The sequence below is a fragment of the Salvelinus fontinalis genome, chromosome 12, assembly GCF_029448725.1.
Source record: "Salvelinus fontinalis isolate EN_2023a chromosome 12, ASM2944872v1, whole genome shotgun sequence".
In the NCBI taxonomy this organism is placed as follows: domain Eukaryota; kingdom Metazoa; phylum Chordata; class Actinopteri; order Salmoniformes; family Salmonidae; genus Salvelinus; species Salvelinus fontinalis.
Window position 1 is genome coordinate 30,846,831 of NC_074676.1, and position 23,584 is coordinate 30,870,414.

Consider the following 23,584-nt stretch of genomic DNA (forward strand, 5'->3'; position numbering starts at 1 on the left):
TTCTTATTTTCAATGACGGCCTAGTGGGTTAACTGCCTTGTTCAGGGTCAGAACAACAGATTTTTACCTTGTCAGCTCGGGGATTCTATTTTGCAACCATTCGGTTACAAGTCCATTGATCTAACCACTAGGCTACCTGCCGCCACTTTACATGTGTTTATATTTTTGTTCAGTATATGTGTTTTAAACTAAACGTTTTGTTTGAGTTATGATGATAAGAAAAAATATTGCATCCCTTCAGAATCAGGCAGACAGGGCACAGTGTTGGCACAGAGGGCATACTGTATATCTATTCAAATCATGTCAACAAAAAAACAATACCATCCATACCTTCAGCGCCACATTTCTATTTATCATCACAATTTCACATTATAGGTGAACAATAAACAATGGTTGAAGACCATTTGCAGGCCGATGTTGATGAGGAGGGGGATAGTAATATGGCCTTGTTCTCAGGTTGAGAAACAGTTATCTTATTCTCCCAAGTGATTTCTCTGTCTCTTGTCTCTGATCCCCATGGACTCTCATTCAAAGGGGTAGTATGGATGAGACTTCAAGCTGAAGAACAGAAACATGTCAGGGTAGGAGCAGTTGTTCTCTGCATGGAATTATTGATCTATTAAGTATTTGTATAAGGAAGCGTTGAGCCTGTCTTACGAGTCGATGATGCAGCTCTTCCAACCTCTGTTCAGTCCTCTCAGTGCCGACATGTCCTCCTCAGTCAGAGAGAAGTCAAAGATCTGCAGACAACAAACTTTCTTTTTGAGTGTTTATTGTACCATTGACACATTTGATTTATGTTAGTGAGTAATGTATGTGAATGTCCAGTTAATAACTAAATGTGTAAACCAAGACATTGATCTGACATTGATCAAACTAGCATTAAGACTGAATACTATATCAGTCAAAGTCATATTGCACAAACTGAACTTGTTATGAACTCATGAACTGATTGAGCAAGAGCTACATGTAGTACAAATGAGTAAATATAATCTATATTGGGTCAGAGAGAGTTCACCTTAGTGTTTTCCAGAATGTGGTTGGGTTTCACACTTTTGGGGATCACTGCAATACCCTGCTGCACATGGTACCTCAGCAGCACCTGAAACAACACACCCACATAGTCCTTAGATGCAGAGCCCAGATGCGCACACACACACACTAGATGTGTGTTTCTACTGAACTATCTAGTCTAACCTGAGCAGGGCTCCGTCGGTGCTTCTTAGCCACATCTCCTACAACAGGGTCCTCCAGCAGCTTCTCAGGATCAGTGTCTCCACGGTGACTGTAGGAAGTATTGACACAGTCAACTTTTGGAACATAGGGAGGGATGTTTACTCGGCCAACTGTGGGGTCAATAGTGCAGGACAGAGCAATATAGTGCAGGATCATAGTCCAGTCGCTAATGTATACATGTTATTGTCAGGGGGACTCACAATTCTTTGGGTCTTCCAGGGGAACCTAAGGGGCTGTAGGCAGTGAGGGTGATGTTGCGAGACTTGCAGAACTCCACCAGGTCAGACTGGACCAGGTAGGGATGCAGCTCCACCTGCAGGAGCGGAGAGGGAGAGATAATGAGATTACAGAGCTGTCAGAGCACTCTTTCGGCTGTTATCCATTCTTGTCTCCTACCCTCTGACCCAGTAGCGACACCCACACACTCTTTCAGCATGGTAAACACCCGTTTGCACATGTAGTGTCCATGCAGAAACACAGTTAACTGTGTATTACACTGGTTGAGCTGGTTAAAGGAGTGAGATATGTTTGTGACACAGGAGGTTGGTGGCACATTAATGGGGAGGACGGGCTCATAGTACTGGATGGAACGAAATTAATGGAATGGAATCGAATTCATCAAACACATTCCATGAACTCTATTCCAGCCATTATTATGAGCTGTCCTCCCCTCAGTAGCCTCCTGTGGTTTGTGAGGTACTCAGTGTTTCATAATAGTGTATTTGAAATAGCTAAATTTGCAGTGTAAAGCCTTGAAGCACCTGGTTGACTACAGGGGGAACCTTGGCCACAGAGAGCAGTCTCTCCAGCTGGAGGACGTTGAAGTTGGACACGCCAATACTTTTCACTTTCCCTGAGGCCTGCAAGGCCTCCATCCCCTACATCACACAGCAGACATTACAGCACAGGCACAGTAATACACCACACTTCAAGATACCAAAAATAGACCACAAGGAAATACAAATCATTTTGTTGTTAGGAGACAGTATAATGATGTTGAGGAAGAGGAGATGATAGTGTTTTAACCTTCCACACATCCAGGTAGTCAATGTCAGTGGTGAGCATTTCTCCCTCTCTCATTGGGAAGAGCTCATCATCCACTTTCTGGAAGGAATGAAAAAGATACAGTGCATTTGGAAAGTATTCAGACCCCTTGCCTTTTTCCACATTTTGTTATGTTACAGCCTTATTCTAAAATGGATTAAATTGTTTTCCCCCCTCATCAATCTACACACAATACCCCATAATGACAAAGCAAAAACATGTTTTTAGAAATTTTAGCAAATGTATAAAAATAAAAAACGGAAATTTCACATTTACATAAGTAATCAGACCCTTTACTCAGTACTTTGTTGAAGCACCTATGGCAGCGATTACAGCCTTGAGTCTTCTTGGGTTTGACGCTACAAGGTTGGTACGCCTGTATTTAGGGAGTTTTTCCCATTCTTCTCTGCAGATCCTCTCAAGCTCTGTCAGGTTGGATGGTGAGCTATTTTCAGGTCTATCCAGGGATGTTCGATTGGGTTCAAGTTCTGGCTCTGGCTGGGTTACTCAAGGACATTCAGAGACTTGTCATGAAGCCACGTTTACTTCGCTGTGTGCTTAGGGTCGTTGTCCTGTTGGAATGTGAACCTACGCCCCAGTCTGAGGTCCTGAGCGCTCTGGAGCAGGTTTTCATCAAGGATCTCTCTGTAATTTGCTCCGTTCATCTTTCCCTCGATCCTGACATGTATCCCAGTCCCTGCTGCTGAAAAACATCCCTACAGCTTGATGCTGCCACAACCATGCTTCACTGTAGGGATGGTGCCATGTTTCCTCCAGATGTGACGCTTGGCATTCAGGCCAAAGAGTTCAATCTTGGTTTCATCAGACCAGAGAATCTTTTTTCTCGTTGTCTGAGAGTCCTTTAGGTGCCTTTTGGCAAACTCCAAGCGGGCTGTCATGTGCCTTTTACTGAGGAGTGGCTTCCATCAGGCCACACTACCATAAAGGCCTGATTGGTGGAGTGCTGCAGAGATGGTTGTCCTTATGGAAGGTTCTCCCATCTCCACAGAGGAACTCTGGAGCTCTTTCAGAGTGAACATCGGGTTCTTGGTCACCTCGCTGTCACTCTGATTGCTCAGTTTGGCCGGGCGGCCAGCTCTAGGAAGAGTCTTGGTGGTTCCAAACTTCATCCATTTAAGAATGATGGAGGCCACGGTGTTCTTGGGGACCTTCAATGCTGCAGAAATGTTTTTGTACCCTTCCCCAGATCTGTGCCTCAACACAATCCTTTCTCAGAGCTCTATGGACAATCCCTTCGACCTCATGGCTTGGTTTTTGTTCTGACATGCACTGTCAACTGTGGGATCTTATATAGACAGGGGTGTGCCTTTCCAAATCATGTACAACCAATTGAATTTACCACAGGTGGACGCCAATGAAGTTGTAGAAACATCTCAAGAATGATCATTGGAAACTGGATGCACCTGAGCTCAATTTCGAGTCTCATATCAAAGGGTCTGAATACTTATGTAAATAAGGTATTTCTGTTATTTATTTTAAATTCATTTGCAAAAATAAAAAAATAACCCAGTTTTCGCTTTGTCAGTATGGGGTATTGTGTTTAGATTGATGAGGAAAAAAATAATTGTATCAATTTTAGAATAAGGCTGTAACATAACAAAATGTGGATAAAGGGAAGGGATCTGAATCCTTTCCAAATGCACTGTATGTGAAAGTAAACCAAGAGTTGTTGTTGAAATGTCAAGAACTGTATCAGAAGAGTCCATTAGTCCCTGTATCATCCATGTGACTATTTGTGCCAGTGTCAGTGTGAACTGTAATCCCACCTTCAGTCCTATAGGGAAGTGCATCAGGTACAGGTCCAGATAGTCCAGCTGCAGGTCACTCAGGGACTTGTTTAGACACAATGGGATGTCATGGGTCGCATGGTGTGTACTCCATAACTACACACAAAGAAGTGGACACAGGTCTATTCAGCAACACAACACAATGATGTAGCAAATCAACCATGAATACAGACAACAAGAGCCCGTAGATAGAAACCAGTTCTGCTTCCAATCAGTACATATGTCAACTGAGGTCCAGCTTGTTTTTGGGAGGTTTTCTGAAAAATCACTTAGTCAATATGACTTAACTTTTTTAGTGTTACGTAATAGACATTGACCAATAAAACCAGTGAATATATCAACAAATACTCTACAGTAGAGGTCTTCACGGGTCCACCCAAACCCAAATACCAGAGACCAGCCCCGGGACTCAAGCGGGTCTGGGTCCAAAATGTATACTTTTCCCTCGGGTCTGGGTCAGGTCCTGTTTGATTGTCATCGGTTCTCAGGTCTATGTAACTACAGCTGATAGACCCGAATGGACCTGAATGGGGACAGCATATAGCGTATTAATTTTACCCTAATAAGGTGAATATATTAACTTATAGAAGGCCTAGCCAACATATAAATACCTATTCATTAACCAGAAGAGCAACTTGGCTGATAAACATAATTTTCTTGTCACTAGGTTGGTTGTTGTCGGGTCCATATGGGTTCGGGTCTGAGTCCCCCATTTATTTCATGATCGGGTCCGTTCGGGTCCTGGTCTGATTGTCCTCAGGTTCGTTCGGCTCCGGGTCCACTTTTTGGACCCGAGAACATCTCTACTCTACAGGCAATATTCATATCAGATTATATGTATTTGAACTTTGTATTGGACCAAAAGATCAAAGGGCAAGCTCATGTCCACCTGGAACAGTGACAGCCAGCCCACATAAACACTCAGATTCCACCTCTTGGTTGCAGCCGCAGCACCCACCTTACTGACGACGTACATGTCTTGGCGTCGGATGATGCCTTGCTGCATCTTGGAGCGGAGGGCCTTGCTGATCTCGACCTCATTGCGGTAGCTGTAGGCTGTGTCTATGTGACGGTAACCAGCAGCTATGGCAGCTTCCACCGCACTTTGACACACTGCTGCTGAACTGCTTGACTGAACAACACATAGACACCGTAATGACCATTTAACCCACTGTGTAATAACAACAATCACCACTGTAATAACACACCTTTCATACTTAGAGAATAATACATGGACATTATATATACTGAGATTTTGAGATAACCTTCAATGTGTGGTTGAGGTAGGGAGTGGGAGAGAGAGAAAGAGAGAGAAAGAAAGAGAGAGAGAGTACCTTCCATGTTCCCAAGCCCAGCAGGGGCATGCGTGTGCCATCATTCAGCTCCACTGTCCGAACAACGCTGGTGCTCGCCTCCATGTGGTGGGTTAAAACAGCATAGAAAGACAGGAAGAGCCTTGTGACAGGGACTTGTGACTTATCCTTCCTCTTTACCAACTACTTTGTTACCCGCATACCCTTCTCTTTCTATCTCTCTCGCTCTCTCTCTTGCGTCCTTCCTAATCTTTCTAGTTAATCATTGAACTATGTAAGAAGTACTTCACCACAATTGTGTATTTATGTGTACACTCGGTAACTGAGGGCTGTTGTAAAGACTCAGGGGAGGAAGGAGAATGTTGTAAAGGTCACTTTCTTCAGACAGGAAATAATGTAGGCCTGCACACAATATGTGGGAGGAAAGGTGTGGCCTATGCACTGTGAGATATATGTGATATTGTACCAAAGTGTACATTTTAAAAGTGTTTGGTGATGCAATGCAAATACATTCAGACATGCAAGACCTGGATGCAGGCCAAATAATGTGTCCTTGTTGAATCTGCTCAGTAACGTCCCAGACTGCAATACACACATCCAACAGTAGGATGTGCTATAGTGTCAGCAATGAATGATTTCATGCTACAGTCAGTCATCAAAACATTTTTTTTTTTACAAATGAGCTGAAGAAGCATACCATTGAACCACAGCTGTGTGGAGTTAGACTGATAAATGTATCTGTGTGTAGTATGAGTAAAAGTATTCAATTGTAATATTCATTATTTGTGAGGACGTTTGTTTTCTTTCTTTAAAACCAAGAGAGCCTTCATAGGGATTTGAAACTGAAGGTCACTCAAGGTGTGTCTAGGGAATAACATTTTAGTATGAGAAAGTTCTGGCTGAAAATCAATAAAAGTGTACTGAATATACTGACATAAAGCATTTACAAAACATTATACTTGAATTAGAAAGGACAACAGCTCAAGACTGAATAATATTGTTCAATACTGTGTTTAAAAATAAATATATATTTTAATTATCTTGAGACTGTTTAGCAGAAGATTTACACCTGATGGAAAAGCATTCCAGGTGAAGCTGGTTGAGAGAATGCCAAGAGTGTGCAAAGCTGTCATCAAGGCAAAGGGTGACTAATTTGAAGAATCTCAAATATAAAATATATTTTGATTTGTTTAACACCTTTTTGGTTACTACATGATTCCATATGTGTTATTTAATAGTTTTGATGTCTTCACTATTATTCTACAATGTAAAAAATAGTACAAATAAAGAAAAACCCTTGAATGAGTAGGTGTGTCCAAACTTTGACTGGTACTGTATATCATTGAGTTAATATAGCCGCATACACACATGGTTTCTTTTTTTGTTGTCTTGAGTAAGGTGCTCCAAAATGCAGGTGTTTCAGCCTAGCTCAGTGCTTTCTGAGGTGGTGGGGCAAGCCAGAAGAAAATACGTAGTGTTGCGCTGTGATTGGCTCATTGTTCTGTCACTCATTGGCACACTTCGTCACTGCCAAAGGGTAGAGCTCGAAGATTCAAGCCCCTTGGGTGCTGCCATAGAGTTACATTAGACGTGTCCATCCAAGAAGGCTCAAGGTCATTGGCCACAGATAAAATGACCTCACATCACATTATGTCTACAGTAGCTTTGATTGGACTGATATGAAGAGAAATAATGAAGAGAAATTATAGATAAAACGTATCAGTGCTCATCGGCTATGGACATAAACATTACACAAGTTGGAAATCGCAAATTCAACAATGAGTGGTTTGGAAGGAATATATGTGGCTAACTGCAAGCATTGCAAAGCAATCATTAGCCTGCTATTCAGTGGAGTGGCTGTGTGGTCCCAAGTCTAAGGGTCTCTTTTCCTAGTTTAAAATTATAAACATTCAACATTGGCCATGCTGTCAATGAAGCATGATTTGTGTCACGCTCAAACCAACTGTTAACGCGGAACTGCAAAATCTGACTTTAGTGAGTTCAAGACAACTGGGAACTCGGGAAAAATGAGCTACGTTTTGAACTTTCAACCAAATCGGATTTGTAAATTGGGAACTCGTGCCTCTTTCTAGAGCTACGACCTGAAGATCACTGACGTCATCATGATTCAACCTTTTTTCTCTTCAGAGTTTTCAGGTTTCTTGAAAGCATCATAAATCCAGAGAATGACAGACTTTGATGATAAAGTTTGATGACAAAATATGCCCACGAAGGACCGCCGCGCCACCTTCCTGTTCAAGTGAGCACAGCACAAAAAGGTGAGTCAAAAAATGTCTTGTATGTTGCTGCATAAATGATGTAATATGCCAGGGATGTCACGTTCCTGACCTTATTTCCTTTGTTTAGTCTGTGTTTAGTTGGTCAGGACGTGAGCTGGGTGGGTAGTCTATGTTTTATGTTTCTATGTTGGGTTTGCTGTTTGGCCTAATATGGTTCTCAATCAGAAGCAGGTGTTTGTCATTGTCTCTGATTGGAAACCATATTAAGGTAGCCTGTTTGCACTGTTGGTTTGTGGGTGATTGTTTTCTGTCTTTGTGTTCTGCACCAGATAGGACTGTTTTCACATTTATTGTTTTGTAGCTTGTAGTGTTCACACTATTATTCTTTATTAAACATGTTGAACACTAGCCGCGCTGCGTTTTGGTCCTCTCCTTCATCCCAGGAAGAAAGCCGTTACAAGGGAGATATGTATACTGTAGCTAAGAAAGTAATGCTAAGTGTATGTTGTGTAGAAAGCTGGTAGTAGCCTTTGTGCCTCCCCCTAATAATTTGGTCTATTTTCACCTCTTAATTTCACCTACTGTTCTGACTTGGTGGTGCACATGTAGCCTATAATCTGTTTTTGAGAAATTGAATCATGGAATATTGTAAGAGCTTTCAGTGTCTGCTTATATGCCCCCTTTATTTATCCAATGGTTCTGACTTGGTGGACAAGGAGAATACTGTAAGAAAGGCCCATGTTCTGAATTCTGTCTCTGTACATTTCAAAAGTGCTGAACAAATAGTTATATTGGCTACGTCCGTCCTAGCTCCCTCATTAATGTCTTAATCGAAATTACTGATTTCCTCTTATCCGTTTGTCGTCCCCATATGCCATAGTTTGTACATCTCAATTGTCAGTAGAAACCACATTTGTTTAAGCAAGTCAGCCATATCAGCTATGTTTTTTTTAAAGGCAGTAAATGAGGCTGAATGAACTGTTTCGCTGACAGACAAGGCTCTGCTGATAGCCAGGTGTACCAGTGGTAATGTGTTGGGACTGTATCCCACAGTTTTGTTTTTTTTTGCCCAACCAACATTTACATGTGAAAATCACTACTGGTTACAACACAAGTATTTCATAGCTTAATTTGGTTTAAATAACTTTTTTATATGAAAGTAAAAAAAAAAAAAAACATTCAATATTACATCAACATAACAAATTTTTAAGATTATATACATAGGAAAAGTGTTGGTTAAGCATGCAATATATCAGAATGTATACTGAGTGTCATCATAATTCTAACACATGCAAGAAAGAGTATGTAACGCTGGCTATGGAAAGCACTGTAGATCATCTGATCCATGCTGGTGCTTCAGTTCCATCTGTTTCCATGGTGGGATTAACCCAACCATGAACCCCATCATGGTTTGAAGAAAGGGGAGGACCCCCGGTCCCTGGTTCTATACGCCCAATGGTGTTCTGGTCAACCCAACATATAGAATAACTTTAAGAATTCAAATAGTTAGACAAAGTAAGGTTGACATAAGATGGCCATACAAAATATAAATATCAGGTCTGCTCATAAGTTGGGGTACCAAAGATGGACCACCACCAAAGACATTGCAAAAACCTTTGTTCCCGCAGTGCAACACGATATTTGGACACATCTTCTCTCTCCTTCTCTTCCCTAATTTCTTTCCTTTTACTCTCACCCTCTTCCCGTTCTCTTTTTTTCACATTTACTTTTGTCATATTCTGTGCCCATACTCTTTGGTCTCCCCCTCTCCCAGGCTGTGTCTCTCATTATTGGTCTAGCTCGTTGCTGTCTTGGCTGCAGGTTCTGTAGTGGCGCTGGCAGAACTCCCGAATCCGTGTACACGCCTCCACCATCATCTCCTCTGGTACGGTCACCACGATCCGGAAGTAATTTGGGTACTCAAATGCCTGCAGGGAGAAGAGAATTGTAAACGACAAAACAAGGTAATTTCTCTACCCATGGTAGACAGAGAGGATGGATGAGTCCATTAGATGGATGGATAGATAGATAACAACATGTAAACTATATTTAGTCTCCAAATGTTTATTGAAAAGATCAATATATTTGCACAATGAGCTCTTGTTGTCTCTCAAATACATCGTTACAGTTATTGGTTCGCTAGCTAGTGAATTTTTGCCACATTAGCATTGACATGAAATCAGTCAAAACACCTTAAAACAAGACATGGTATCAAGAACAACCACCTACGATTCCCTACATGGTAGCTACTTGTCATTGCCCTTACAAAAACAGATTGCAGTTAGAGTGCAGTATAATTGCAGTATGTTTCAAATACTGCATCCAAAATACCACAGTGCAGTTTTTCTGGAATTACTGCGTTTAAAATGCCACAATCGACTGCAGTTACTGCACTTCTACTGCAGTTTCAAAACTGCAATCTTTTTTGTCGGGGTGTTGCTAGCTTTCTGACTGTTCAGAATCATAACAAATCATGGCTTCCACTCACATCGATAGGCATGCATAATTCTCTTGACGTTGTCAGCCAACGCGTCAATAGATAGATAGATATATGTGTGTGTCTGGTGTTTACCGTAGCAGGCAGGCAGAAGACGGACTGCTCAGTTACCAGACGCTCAGTGAACTGCACATCGTTCTGGAACTCTGGGAAGTGTTCCATCTCAATTCCCACCTAGAAATACCAAGACACACATTAAGTTTCCTACTAAGCATTTAACGACAGGAACGTCTTTTTTGGTCCTGTCTGGCCCGGCCGCCTTGATTTCAATGTCCACAGACAACCTATAATTCGTTAAGATTTGGTCCGGTCCAGACCGGCAATAATAAAATATTCTGTTGCAATCTTCAGTCGTTTCCTCTTTCCTATATTAAGGCTTGAAAAAGTATTATTGTGATATAATGCTTACGTCATTGAGAATGTACAGTATGTGCAGTTGAAATTTGGTTATAGAATCAATAAACAAAAAATACGTACAGTTGAAGTCGGAAGTTTACATACACTCGTTTTTCAACCACTCCACAAATTTCTTGTTAACCAACTATAGTTTTGGCAAGTCGGTTAGGACATCTACTTTCTGCATAACACAAGTAATTTTTCCAACAATTGTTTACAGACAGATTATTTCACTTATAATTCACTGTATTACAATTCCAGTGGGTCAGAAGTTTACATACACTAAGTTGACTGTGCCTTTAAACAGCTTGGAAAATTCCAGAAAATTATGTCATGGCTTTAGAAGCTTCTGATAGGCTAATTGACATCATTTGAGTCAATTGGAGGTGCACCTGTATTTCAACGCCTACTTTCAAACTCAGTGCCTCTTTGCTTGACATCATGGGAAAATCAAAATAAATCAGCCAAGACCTCAGAAAACAAATTGTAGACCTCCACAAATCTGGTTCATCCTTGGGAGCAATTTCCAAACATCTGAAGGTACCATGTTCATCTGTACAAACAATAGTACGCAAGCATAAATACCATGGGACCACGCAGCCGTTATACCGCTCAGGAAGGAGATGCGTTCTGTCTCCTAGAGATGAATGTACGTTGGTGCGAAAAGTGCAAATCAATCCCTGAATAACAGCAAAAGACCTTGTGAAGATGCTGGAGGAAACAGGTACAAAAGTATCTGTATCCACAGTAAAACGAGTCCTATATCGACATAACCTGAAAGTCTGGTCAGCAAAGAAGAAGCCACTGCTCCAAAACCGCCATAAAAAAGCCAGACTACGGTTTGCAACTGCATATGGGGACAAAGAGCATACTTTTTTGGAGAAATGTCCTCTGGTCTGATGAAACAAAAATAGAACTGTTTGACCATAAGGACCATCGTTATGGTTGGAGAAAAAAGGGGGAGGCTTGCAAGCTGAAGAATATGATCCCAAACGTGAAGTACGGGGGTGGCAGCATCATGTTGTGGGTGTGCTTTGCTGCAGGAGGGACTGGTGCACTTCACAAAATAGATGGCATCATGAGGGAGGAAAATTATGTGGATATATTGAAGTAAAATCTCAAGATATCAGTCAGGAAGTTAAAGCTTGGTCAAAAATGGGTCTTCCAAATGGACAATGACCCCAAGCATACTTCTAAAATTGTTGCAAAACGGCTTAAGGACAACAAAGTCAAGGTATTGGAGTGGCCATCACAAAGCCCTGACCTCAATCCTATAGAACATTTGTGGGCAGAACTGAAAAAGCGTTTGCGAGCAAGGAGGCCTACAAACCTGACTCAGTTACACCAGCTCTGTCAGGAGGAATGGGCCAAAATTCACTCAGCTTATTGTGGGAAGCTTGTGGAAGGCTACCCGAAACATTTGACCCAAGTTAAACAATTTAAATGCAATGCTACCAAATACTAATTGAGTGTATGTAAACTCCTGACCCACTGGGAATGTGATGAAAGAAATAAAAGCTGAAAGAAATAATTCTCGCTACTAATATTCTGACATTTCACATTCTTAAAATAAAGTGGTGATCCTAACTGACTTAAGACAGGGCATTTTTACTCAGATTAAATGTCAGGAATTGTTCAAAACTGAGTGGACACATAAGACTCACCATGAGGTACATGGCTCCTGATGGCATCACGGGGGTCAGCCCAGGAACAGTGGACAGTTCAGAGAAACAGATCTCGGAGTTTGACTGAGAAAGAAGCAGGAAACTAGTCAATAGACAGTCAGTCGGACAATCAGACAGATATCCAGATAAATCAATATGTTAGACTACTACCATCTGCATATAAAATAATTGGGGAAGGTTCAAGAGAGGGGGACTCACCTTGAGGAAACTGATGGTTCTGTGGTAAAACTCCTGGGGCGTGTCGTTCAGGATGCTCTCTATCGCACCCTGGACAATGGTGCAGGCACCCAGAATCCTCTGGCTAAGCTTAACCAGACCCTGACGAATCTGAAAGCAGAAGAGAGACAGATTAGGTACATTAGAAGTGATTCCAAACCCCAGAGGACACAGATTAATCTTACCATATGTGTATTGGTGTAGCGTATGTGTATAGATAAACTGGACTTCACATTCAGTATGCGAGTAGTGAGAGGCTGAAGTACTTACCTCTTTTCCGAAGATTTGATTCTTGTCGTGGATGAGGATCCAACCTAGCCTCCAGCCAGGGACTAGCCATCGCTTGGCCAGACCACCACACGCTAGGATGGGCACATCACTGCTGAGGGACGCCGTAGATTGGTATGTGCAACCTGGAAACACCTGATCATGGAGATACAGTACACACTCGCATCAATACAAAACATACTGTAGAAGACAATGTAAAATAATCAGGGTTAGTTTACACTAAAGGGGAAATGTTTTAATATTTTGATTCTATTCATAATACAGAGCATTACACTCAGGGTTGGGCGAATTACTTGAAAAATACACCCAGCCACTAAGCAGAATGTGGCCAGTAAAAAAGGAAAACGGTCATTTAAATGTCTGACCCTCCCTTAAGGTAACTGTCAAGTACGATAAAGACGGCAATAGACAGATGCAACAGATGCAGGAGAAATATGATTATATGCCATCCAAGTGCTTGGGCAGTGAACAGGGTGGAGCTGTGTTGACTAACCAAAGATGTCCTATTGACACAAAGTCCCTGATGTTTCAGTTCCTAGTGAAAGTGGGGATCTGACTTTTTTGGTTAAAATAAGTTTCTGTGGAAAGCAACCAAGGAGAGCAAATTTGGAAGTTTTGGAGATTTCGAAAAAATTAGAACATACCTAAACCTAGAACATACCTGTCACGTTCCTGACCTATTTCTGTTAGTTTGTTGTATGTGTTAGTTGGTCAGGACGTGAGTTTGGGTGGGCATTCTATGTTTTCTGTTTCTATGTTGGTTTATGGGTTGCCTGGTATGGCTCTTAATTAGAGGCAGGTGTTTGGCGTTCCTCTAATTAAGAGTCATATTTAGGTAGGTGTTTTCACAGTGTTCGTTGTGGGTGGTTGTCTCCTGTGTCTGTGTATGTCGTTGCGCCACACGGGACTGTTTTCGGTTTGTTTGTTTTTCGGTTTATGTAGTCTGTTCCTGTTTCATGCGTTCTTCGTTATATGTAAGTTCTTATGTTCAGGTGCGTCTACGTCGTTTGTTGTTTCGTTAGTGTATAGTCGAGTTCGTGTTTTTTCTTTAATAAATAATGTCTACAAACTCCGCTGCATTTTGGTTCAATCCCTGCTCCTCCTCTTCTGATGAAGAGGAGGAGGAAAGCCGTTACAGAACCACCCACCGATCCAGAACCAAGCGGCGCGAAGTCGAGCAGGATACTACACAGGAATCATGGAGTTGGGAGGAAGTATTGGAAGGTAAAGGACACTGGGCTCACATTGGGGAATATCGCCGCGCTCGTGAGGAGATGGAGGCAGCGAGAGCCCAAGAGCGATGGTATGAGGAGGCAGCAAGGAGACGTGGCTGGAAGTCCGAGAGGAGACCCCAAACATTTCTTGGGGGGGGCTAAGAGGTAGTGGGCCGAGGGCAGGTAGGGAGACCTGCGCCCACTTCCCAGGCTTACCGTGGAGAGCGGGAGTACGGGCAGGCGCCGTGTTACGCAGTAGAGCGCACGGAGTCTCCTGTACGAGTGCATAGCCCAGTGCGGGTTATTCCACCTCCCCGCACTGGTAGGGCTAGATTGGGCATTGAGCCAGGTGTCATGAGGCCGGCTCAACGCGTCTGGTCTCCAGTGCGTCTCCTCGGGCCGGCTTACATGGCACCAGCCTTACGCATGGTGTCCCCGGTTCGCCTACATAGCCCGGTGCGGGTTTTTCCACCTCCCCGCACTGGTCGGGCGACGGGGAGCATTCAACCAGGTAAGGTTGGGCAGGCTTGGTGCTCAAGGGAGCCAGTACGCCTTCACAGTCCGGTATTTCCGGCACTACCTCCCCGCCCCAGCCCAGTAACCCCAGTGCCTACACTACGCACCAGGTTTCCAGTGCGTTTCCAGAGCCCTGTTCCTCCTCCACGCACTCTCTCTATGGTGCGTGTCTCCAGCCCGGTGCCTCCAGTTCCGGCACCGCGCACTAAGCCACCTGTGCGTCTCCTAAGTCCTGTGCACACTGTTGTTTCTCCCCGCACTCGTCCTGAGGTGCGTGCCCTCAGTCCGGTACCACGCACCAGGCATATAGTGCGCTTCGAGAGGTCAGTGTGCCCTGTCCCTGCTCCCCGCACTAGGCTTGAAGTGCGTGTCCTCAGTCAGGTGCCTCCAGTTCCGGCACCACGCACCAAGCCTACAGTGCGTCTCAGCCGGCCAGAGTTTGCCGTCTGCCCAACGGCGCATGAACTGCCTGTCTGCCATGAGCCTGCAAAGCTGTCCGTCTGCCATGAGCCTACAGAGCCTTCCGCCAGACAGGAGCAGCCAGAGCCTTCCGCCAGACAGGAGCAGTCTGAGCCATCCGTCTCCCCAGCGCCGTCTGAGCCATCCGTCTCCCCAGCGCCGTCTGAGCCATCCGTCTCCCCAGCGCCGTCTGAGCCATTTGTCTCCCCAGTGCCGTCTGAGCCATCCGTCTCCCCAGCGCCGTCTGAGCCATCCGTCTGTCCCGAGCCATTAGAGCCGCCCGTCTGTTCCGAGCCGTCAGAGCCGATAGTCAGTCAGGAGCCGCTAGAGCCAGTCGTCAGTCAGGATCTGCCAGAGCCGCCAACCAGACAGGATCTGCCAGAGCCGCCAACCAGACAGGATCAGCCAGAGCCGCCAACCAGACAGGATCTGCCAGAGCCGCCAACCAGACAGGATCTGCCAGAGCCGCCAACCAGACAGGATCTGCCAGAGCCGCCAGCCAGCCATGAGCGTCCAGAGCCGCCAGCCAGCCATGAGCGTCCAGAGCCGCCAGCCAGCCATGAGCGTCCAGAGCCGTCAGCCAGCCATGAGCGTCCAGAGCCGTCAGCCAGCCATGAGCGTCCAGAGCCGTCAGCCAGTCATGAGCTGTCCCTCAGCCCAGAGCGGCTATTTATTCAGAACTGCCCCTCAGTCCAGAGCTGTCTCTCTGTCCGGAGCTGCCTTTCAGTTCGGAGTTGCCCCTCTATCCTGAGCTACCTCTCTATCCTGAGCTACCTCTCTATCCTGATCTATCCCTCTGTCCTGGGCTATCCCTCTGTCCCGGTGCTGCCCCTGTTGTCGATGTTACCAAAAGGATTTAGTGGGGGTAAGATGAGGGTGGACATTCATAGGGGGAAATGGAAGCTGGGATTGACTATGGTGGGGTGGGGACCTCGCCCGGAGCCTGAGCCACCACCGTGGTCAGATGCCCACCCAGACCCTCCCCTAGACTTTGTGCTGGTGCGCCCGGAGTTCGCACCTTATGGGGGGGGTTGTGTCACGTTCCTGACCTATTTCTGTTAGTTTATTGTATGTGTTAGTTGGTCAGGACGTGAGTTTGGGTGGGCATTCTATGTTTTCTGTTTCTATGTTGGTTTATGGGTTGCCTGTTATGGCTCTTAATTAGAGGCAGGTGTTTGGCGTTCCTCTAATTAAGAGTCATATTTAGGTAGGTGTTTTCACAGTGTTCGTTGTGGGTGGTTGTCTTCTGTGTCTGTGTATGTCGTTGCGCCACACGGGACTGTTTTCGGTTTGTTTGTTTTTCGGTTTATGTAGTCTGTTCCTGTTTCATGCGTTCTTCGTTATATGTAAGTTCTTATGTTCAGGTGCGTCTACGTCGTTTGTTGTTTCGTTAGTGTATAGTCGAGTTCGTGTTTTTCTTTAATAAATAATGTCTACAAACTCCGCTGCATTTTGGTTCAATCCCTGCTCCTCCTCTTCTGATGAAGAGGAGGAGGAAAGCCGTTACAATACCTACCTAAAGAAGACTTCTGAGCTGTGTGAATCAGCACAGCTTTCAATGATGTTAAAAAATCTGCCATTTCAGTGTGTTTGAGGCAAACACTTGCAGCCCACATCGTGATTTTAGATCAAGTAATTCAAAATGTATTCAGCTGTTTTTAAGTATCTAACTGTAATCCAATTACAATTTTTTTAAGAAGTTAGATAACTCCAGTTGTACCCAACTCTGACCACAGTACAGTGCAAATATCAAATCAAATCATCAAATCAAATGTATTTATAAAGCCCTTCTTACATCAGCTGATGTCTCAAAGTGCTGTACAGAATCCCAGCCTAAACCCCCAAACAGCAAGCAATGCAGGTGTAGAAGCACGGTGGCTAGGAAAAACTCCCTAGAAAGGCCAAAACCTAGGAAGAAACCTAGAGAGGAACCAGGCTATGAGGGGTGGCCAGTCTTCTTCTGGCTGTGCCGGGTGGAGATTATAACATAACATGGCCAAGATGTTCAAATGTTCATAAATGACCAGCATGGTCAAATAATAATAATCACAGTAGTTGTCGAGGGTGCAACAAGTCAGCACCTCAGGAGTAAATGTCAGTTGGCTTTTCATAGCCGATATGGTCTTTCTTCACCCATTGAAAAATAAAGCACTTCAACTTAATCAATCAATACAAACAACACCATCAAAGACAACAACATGCCAAAAATGTGTATCAATAGGTAAAAATGATGAAACTAATTTGACCATAACAAAGTTTGTGAGGGATTTCATAACTTTATGTAATGCAAATGTATTGTTATGCACTGCTCATCTAATAGAAAAAGACAAAGAGATGGAAGGAGAAAAGGAGAGCGAGAGAGAGAGAGCAGAGAAAAAAAGTGGTGGTATGGTAACCGTAGCAAGCTGGCTTTCATTAGAGCTGAGGCCTTGATGACGGGTGGGAGATCCGCCCCGCGTGCTATTGGTCAGAGCACAATGACTGACAGTTCAGAAAAAGAACATCCCAAACCTCACCTCAGATCTAATTTACAAAGCATTTATGGCTCCGCTCTAAGCTCTCGTGAGCTGTGTTTTTTTTTCACAGAGAGGAGCCCATAGGGGCCCATAAGGAAAGAGCCTGGTGCTTGTCAAACATTCCCCTCTAACCATGAGATGGAACATATGCTGCCCAGACACATTATGTCTCCACGCAGCCCCTAAACAGGCACCCCTCCACACAGCCCCTAAACAGGCACCCCTCCACACAGCCCCTAAACAGGCCCCCCTCCACACAGCCCCTAAACAGGCACCCCTCCACACAGCCCCTAAACAGGCCCCCCTCCACACAGCCCCTAAACAGGCACCCCTCCACACAGCCCCTAAACAGGCCCCCCTCCACACAGCCCCTAAACAGGCACCCCTCCACACAGCCCCTAAACAGGCCCCCCTCCACACAGCTCCTAAACAGGCACCCCTCCACACAGCCCTTAAGCACCCCTCCACACAGCCCCTAAACAGGCCCCCCTCCACACAGCCCCCAACTAAACAGGCACTCCTCCACACAGCCCCTAAACAGGCATCCCTCCACGCAGCCCCTAAACAGGCCCCTCCACACAGCCCCTAAACAAGGACCCCTCCACGTAGCCCCTAAACAGGCACCCCTCCACACAGCACCTAAACAGGCACCCCTCCACGCAGCCTCTAAACAGGCACCCCTCCACGCAGCCCCTAAAGAGCCATCCCTCCACACAGCCCCTAAACAAGGACCCCTCCACGTAGCCCCTAAACAGGCACCCCTCCACACAGCCCCTAAACAAGCACCCCTCCACGCAGCCCCTAAACAGGCACCTTGTCGTTAAAAAGGGGCCCTCCCACCCCCACCCGCTTCTTCTCCCCCGCTCTCGCACTATATTACCCTCACATCTGCATTAATCGCAAACACATGCGGCAAAAAGTGCACAGTCATTCTGAGTACTTCTGTTCTAGTGGTTAGAGTGTTGGGCTAGTAACTGAAAGGGCCTTGTTTTGAGTCAACATTGTGAAAAAATCTATCGATTTTCCCTTGAGCAAGACGCTTAACTCTAATTTGCTCCAGGGGCTCTGTACTACTATGGCTGACCCTGTAAAAAAAAAAAACATTTCACTGCACCTATCCTCTGTATGTGACAGTAGTATTATTATTATATTATTGTATAGTTTTTTGTACTGAGCGAGACATTGGTGAATTCTGAGCCCATGTGATTTATGCACTCAGCGACCCCAATCACCCCCCCCCCCCCATAGAATTTTAGCAACCAGGACATATCTTCATATTGCTCCTTTAAATTCATAGACAGAGCTATTGATGCATTTACAATGTTTACAAACATTGAAGTAAACAAGCTTATATTTTGGGTTCCGATGGGCTACGACAATTGAGCTAAGCTCATGAGGCATTTATAAGTTATGTTGTTCAAGAATCAATGAGTATACAGTATATCATTCATTTATAAGTACAAAAATAGATGTAGCAACTGCAAATTTCCCTTTAAGCTATCCATAAGAAATTCTCAACACAGCTCTCAGAAATTACAGAGCAGAGGAGCGCCTCTTGTCTACAGTTTACCTCTGTGGCTCATCCTTGGATACCCAGCAGAGCTAAGCCAGAGAAAACCTCCCTGTAACTGCTACAGAATGTTAAAGAATGTGCCTCGCTGGTATTATGTATTACATGGGGCCTAGTGGCCAGGATGTAGGCTATACCCCAGAACCAGCAGCCTACTCCTGGACCCATGACCAGTCTACTACTGTATTGCACACCTCCATAGACCAATCCTCCTCCATGCCAGAAGACAATCCAATATAGATTCCTCTCCTTAGTCTCCTATTATGCAATAGACTCAATGCCAGTTTCTGTATTAGTCTGTATGAGTGTCTGTCTCTGTTGTGTTTGTTTCTGAGAGTGCTTCTGTGTGTATGAACTCACCATGTCACCATAGATCTCATCAGCCAGGATTGGGACGCAATGTTTGGAGGCAACTAGACAAGAGAATAGACACATTCAAAAATATTACAATTAGAAGTGGATTCATTATAGGAACCAAATGCTTATATTGTGTTATAGTGAGAGGGAACACTGTGGCCAGGGGGTGAAGGAACAGGGCTCACCAGAAAGGATGTTCTGTAGATGCTCTTTACTGTAGACGGAGCCACAAGGGTTGGAGGGATTGTTGACAATCAGGCAGGTTGTCCTGTCATCTATCAGGCTTTCCATGTGTTGGAGATCAATCTCCCAAGACTTCTCTGGCTGCAAGGACAGGCAAAGTCACCACGAGTCAGAGAGCAGACATAAGGCTACTTACTGTACATGCACTACACAGATGCTGGAAAACAGACAAATCTGCAGATTCTGCATCGTCCTAACTGTCTTAACTGACCTTTGATCTCATAGGCTGCATTTACACAGGCAGTCCAATTCTGATCTTTTTTCCACTAACTCGTCTTTTGACAAATCAGATCAGCTCTGAAAAATATCTGATGTGAAAATATCTGATGTGATTGGTCAGAAGACCAATTAGTGGAAAAAATATCAGAACTTAGGATACTCTGTGAAGATGTAGGTTTTCAGATGTTTTCAGAAGATGGGCAGGAACTCAGCTGTCCTGACATTATGAGGAAGCTCTGTGAGATTTCTAATAATGTATAAGTGGATTGTATAGGTGAATCAATAGCAGCTCTTAACACTGTGTGCAGTTGTCATATACACATCATGACCTCAAGAGTCACGACATTCCACTGTGTGCCTGAGTGACTTCATGTTTTTTATGGATGTAATTCAACTAAAATGTTATGTAGCTACAAGTATTTATCTGTATTTGTGTGTGTGTGTGTGTGTGTGTGTGTGTGTGTGTGTGTGTGTGTGTGTGTGTGTGTGTGTGTGTGTGTGTGTGTGTGTGTGTGTGTGTATGTGTGTGTGTGTGTGTGTGTGTGTGTGTGTGTGTGTGTAAGCCTAGAGGAAAGAAAGACATCCAAAATGATTTATAAGTAATAACCAGATATGTGTCAATGAGGAAGAGCTCTGCATTTCCCCCACTCTTTCTCTTTCAACAATCTATTTTCCCCCCTTCTTCGCTCTCTCTTGCTAACATCCAGTTTTTCTCTTTGATTTATTTTCCCTCTATTTTGCTCCTCCCCCCGTGTCCAACACTCACCAGAAGGTTGTACAGTTTGACCTGGATGCCCAGAGACACAGCCAGAGTCTTGTAGAGGGAGAATCCAGGGCAGGGCACTAGGATGTTGTCTCCAGGGTTACACAGCACTGTAATGGCCAGATCTATAGCCTGACTGCAGCCACTGGTCAGAAGCACATCCTGCATGGAAGAGAGAGGAAGATAACAAGATATTTTTTTATGTCCTCTAGTTTTGGAGAGAAAATAAATTACAGTAGCAAGATAGGTGAATATATGATGAAGAAAAAAAGAGAGTTTGAATGAGTTAAAGCAGGTAAACGATGAGAGGTAAACACACCTCTGCCTCCAAGGGGGCCTCGGGGCAACTGTAGAAGTTTGCCACCACCTCTCTGCTCTTCTGATAACCTGTTGATGAGTAGAAGACAACATCTTATATTTTGTACTGTAGTACTGTATACTGAACTCGGTAGTCTGCTGGGAGAAAGGGAGATTTCGCCTGCATCCGTCCTTAGAGCTACAATCATCATTAATCATAGTGGAACCCTTTCAGTTCATCTGCAGACAGTCAATTGGCCCTATTTTACGTAGCTCTCTCAACTTCCCTGACTGAAATTACTTTAGCCTCCAACTTCTCTTCCCCTTGCAAGCCGCCCAACTCCCCTATAGCTGTGTCTCATCTCATATCCTCCAAATTCTCATTTAAATAAAATACAAAAAAATAACTTCATCCCTAGTTTTTTTGCACTTGACAAGCTTTTTGAAATGTTGGTGCTGTGGTGAGAAAGTGCTTGCGTGAGTCTTACCAACAGACGGAGCATAGCCGTTGTATTTGTGTGAGTCAATGGCGTCCTTCATGGCCTGGAGAACTTTGTCATCAGTAGGCAGGTTCCCGAACACAGTAGGGTCCCCTGATGGAATGACAGGAGGACAAAGGAGTACATAAGAAACATAATTCTGACCAACTGCACTTCACAAGTGAACACACTGAGCATATGCAAATGAGATAGTGGTGTAGCATCTCACCAATGGACAGAGCAATCATGGGCTTCTCAGGGTTGGGTGTGAGCTTCATCCCATCCACAATGGCACGGATGGGATTCAAGGTGTTGATTGACATCTCTGAGGGCCGGATGTTCCATCGCTGCCTGCAGCTCTTCTGCTTGGCCGGACAAACAATGCCTTTCACAGCTTTATGATGGTTACCGTTTCCATTAAGACCTTTTCCATTGACACAAACGAGAGCATTCTTCTCATGGATACCACTCCCATTAATTTTCACCTCATAGGACTGGTTCTCCATGTTGCAACTGCAGCTGAAGATGGGAGAGATAGGAAGGAAAAAAGGCTAGGGGGAAAAAGATAGGACCAACAAATAGATTTTCATGAATAATTCCTGCATTATAAATTGTTGTAAAATATCATACAAATAAAATATATTAGGATTATTCGTTAATATTCAAATGACTAGTCTAATAATCAATTCGAAAACTGAAAATCAACTTGTTGGATAAAAAAAACATCTGTGCAGAGAAGTAGGCTAGCCCAGGTGTTAAATTACCCATGAAAACTCAACAGGTGCGATGTTTATATAATCCAGTTTGAGATCAAAAGCGCTGCACGGGCTGTTCTGAACTAATTGAACTATGTGCGCAGTTAGTTGAACATCTGAGTAATGAAGAGCGATATACCGATCAGACTGGGACACCTCAAGTTATTGATATGATCTTATTAATGGCTATCTCATCACAACGCCGTATAAATAGCAGTATAAATGGGGTGTATAGTCCATTAGCAATGAAAAATATGTATATAATGCAAAAACAATAGATCAAATCTATCCTAATCACCTCAAATCTATCCTAATCAACTCAAATCTAACCTAATAAAATGGCATCTAAACAAGTCTGATCTGATACAGCCTGAAAAAATATACAAACAAGACAATTGAAATTAAGACAGAAACAACAAATATTCTAAAACTACATATAATAGGCATCTCTTTGGAATAAGGTAATATTTGTTTTTGCATGCGTAATAATAAACATGTGATCTATACCTCAAATAAAAAACTATAATACATTTACCAGGCGTAGCTTATTTGAAATTGCCTCTAAATAAATTGGACACTTAGGCTACTTGCTAGAGGTAGTTAAATGCGTTATCATACATTTAAATAACAATAGTCCTTTTAAATACCTTTACAATCTCAAAAGAATTTCACACTGCAAATGAAGGAATTCAGGTAAAATACTGAATATGAACAAAGACTGACTGATAAATCCGTTATAAGCCGGCTTTATAACAAGCCCCCCGAAAATGGTAGCTGTTGAGTCCTGCCCGTATTTTCATTGGTGGAGACTGAGGGTTGTGCCATACACCCCCGTTACATCATTCCCAAAAATGTAAAACACTGCAAGGTTTGGGTTAAACGGCATTAACTCTTTCCAAAAGACAGATACCAGACTCATGAGAGGAGACCCATGGGACCCCAGCTGTCCTCGTGCGTAATGCGCACAGGAGAGAGACGCTCACATCCGATGCCCCGCACAACAATTACCAAGCAGAAAAAGTACGAGTGAAAAATGTGTCAATATGTCTGGTCATAACATGTTATTAGTTTCCCATTTATGTTTGCAAAATCCCAAAGGCACATCCGGTCGCCTCAAGTCAAATCAATATGTAAGCCTATCAGCGGAGGCTGCTGGGGGGAGGACGGCTCATAATAATGGCTGAAACCGAGTCAACGGAATGGCATCAAATACATGGCAACTGTGTGTTTGATGTTTTGATACCATTCCACGTATTCTGCTCCAGCCATTACCATGAGCTCGTCCTCCCCAATTAAGGTGCCACCAACCTCCTGTGAAGCCTATAGCCTATTCAACATCATTGACCAAGTCATGGATAGATGACCTCTGATTTTCCTACCTTTCATGAATGGGGAAAACCTTTTTTTAAATTCTAATGAAGCATAAATCAGTTTATATTTATAAAAGTAATTGATTTCAGCCTTTATCATAGG

The 23,584-nt window shown here is 43.8% G+C and overlaps 2 protein-coding genes across 3 annotated transcripts; both read right to left on the reverse strand.

Moving 5' to 3' along the window:
* Positions 1-327: 327 nt before the first annotated feature.
* zgc:56622 (uncharacterized protein LOC326033 homolog) lies at positions 328-5,558 on the reverse strand. The gene is made up of 10 exons (XM_055940351.1): positions 5,423-5,558; positions 5,047-5,220; positions 4,068-4,184; positions 2,263-2,340; positions 1,998-2,114; positions 1,437-1,549; positions 1,198-1,285; positions 1,019-1,102; positions 658-740; positions 328-558 (listed from the first exon to the last, which is right to left on the reverse strand). Exons 1-10 carry the CDS (start codon positions 5,504-5,506, stop codon positions 525-527), a joined length of 972 nt encoding a protein of 323 aa, XP_055796326.1. The 5' UTR covers positions 5,507-5,558; the 3' UTR covers positions 328-524.
* Positions 5,559-8,771: 3,213 nt separating this feature from the next.
* On the reverse strand, positions 8,772-23,101 carry tat (tyrosine aminotransferase). 2 transcript variants are annotated; one of them, XM_055940364.1, is made up of 12 exons: positions 22,759-23,101; positions 21,586-21,875; positions 21,366-21,470; positions 20,900-20,967; positions 20,584-20,742; positions 19,541-19,679; positions 19,359-19,411; positions 12,706-12,858; positions 12,418-12,546; positions 12,199-12,282; positions 10,214-10,312; positions 8,772-9,569 (listed from the first exon to the last, which is right to left on the reverse strand). In XM_055940364.1, exons 2-12 carry the CDS (start codon positions 21,860-21,862, stop codon positions 9,429-9,431), a joined length of 1,407 nt encoding a protein of 468 aa, XP_055796339.1. In that variant the 5' UTR covers positions 21,863-21,875; positions 22,759-23,101; the 3' UTR covers positions 8,772-9,428. The 2 variants fall into 2 exon arrangements, with proteins under 2 accessions (XP_055796339.1, XP_055796338.1); XM_055940363.1 differs by having other exon boundaries at positions 21,586-21,907; positions 22,759-23,100.
* Between the last annotated feature and the right edge of the window lie 483 nt (positions 23,102-23,584).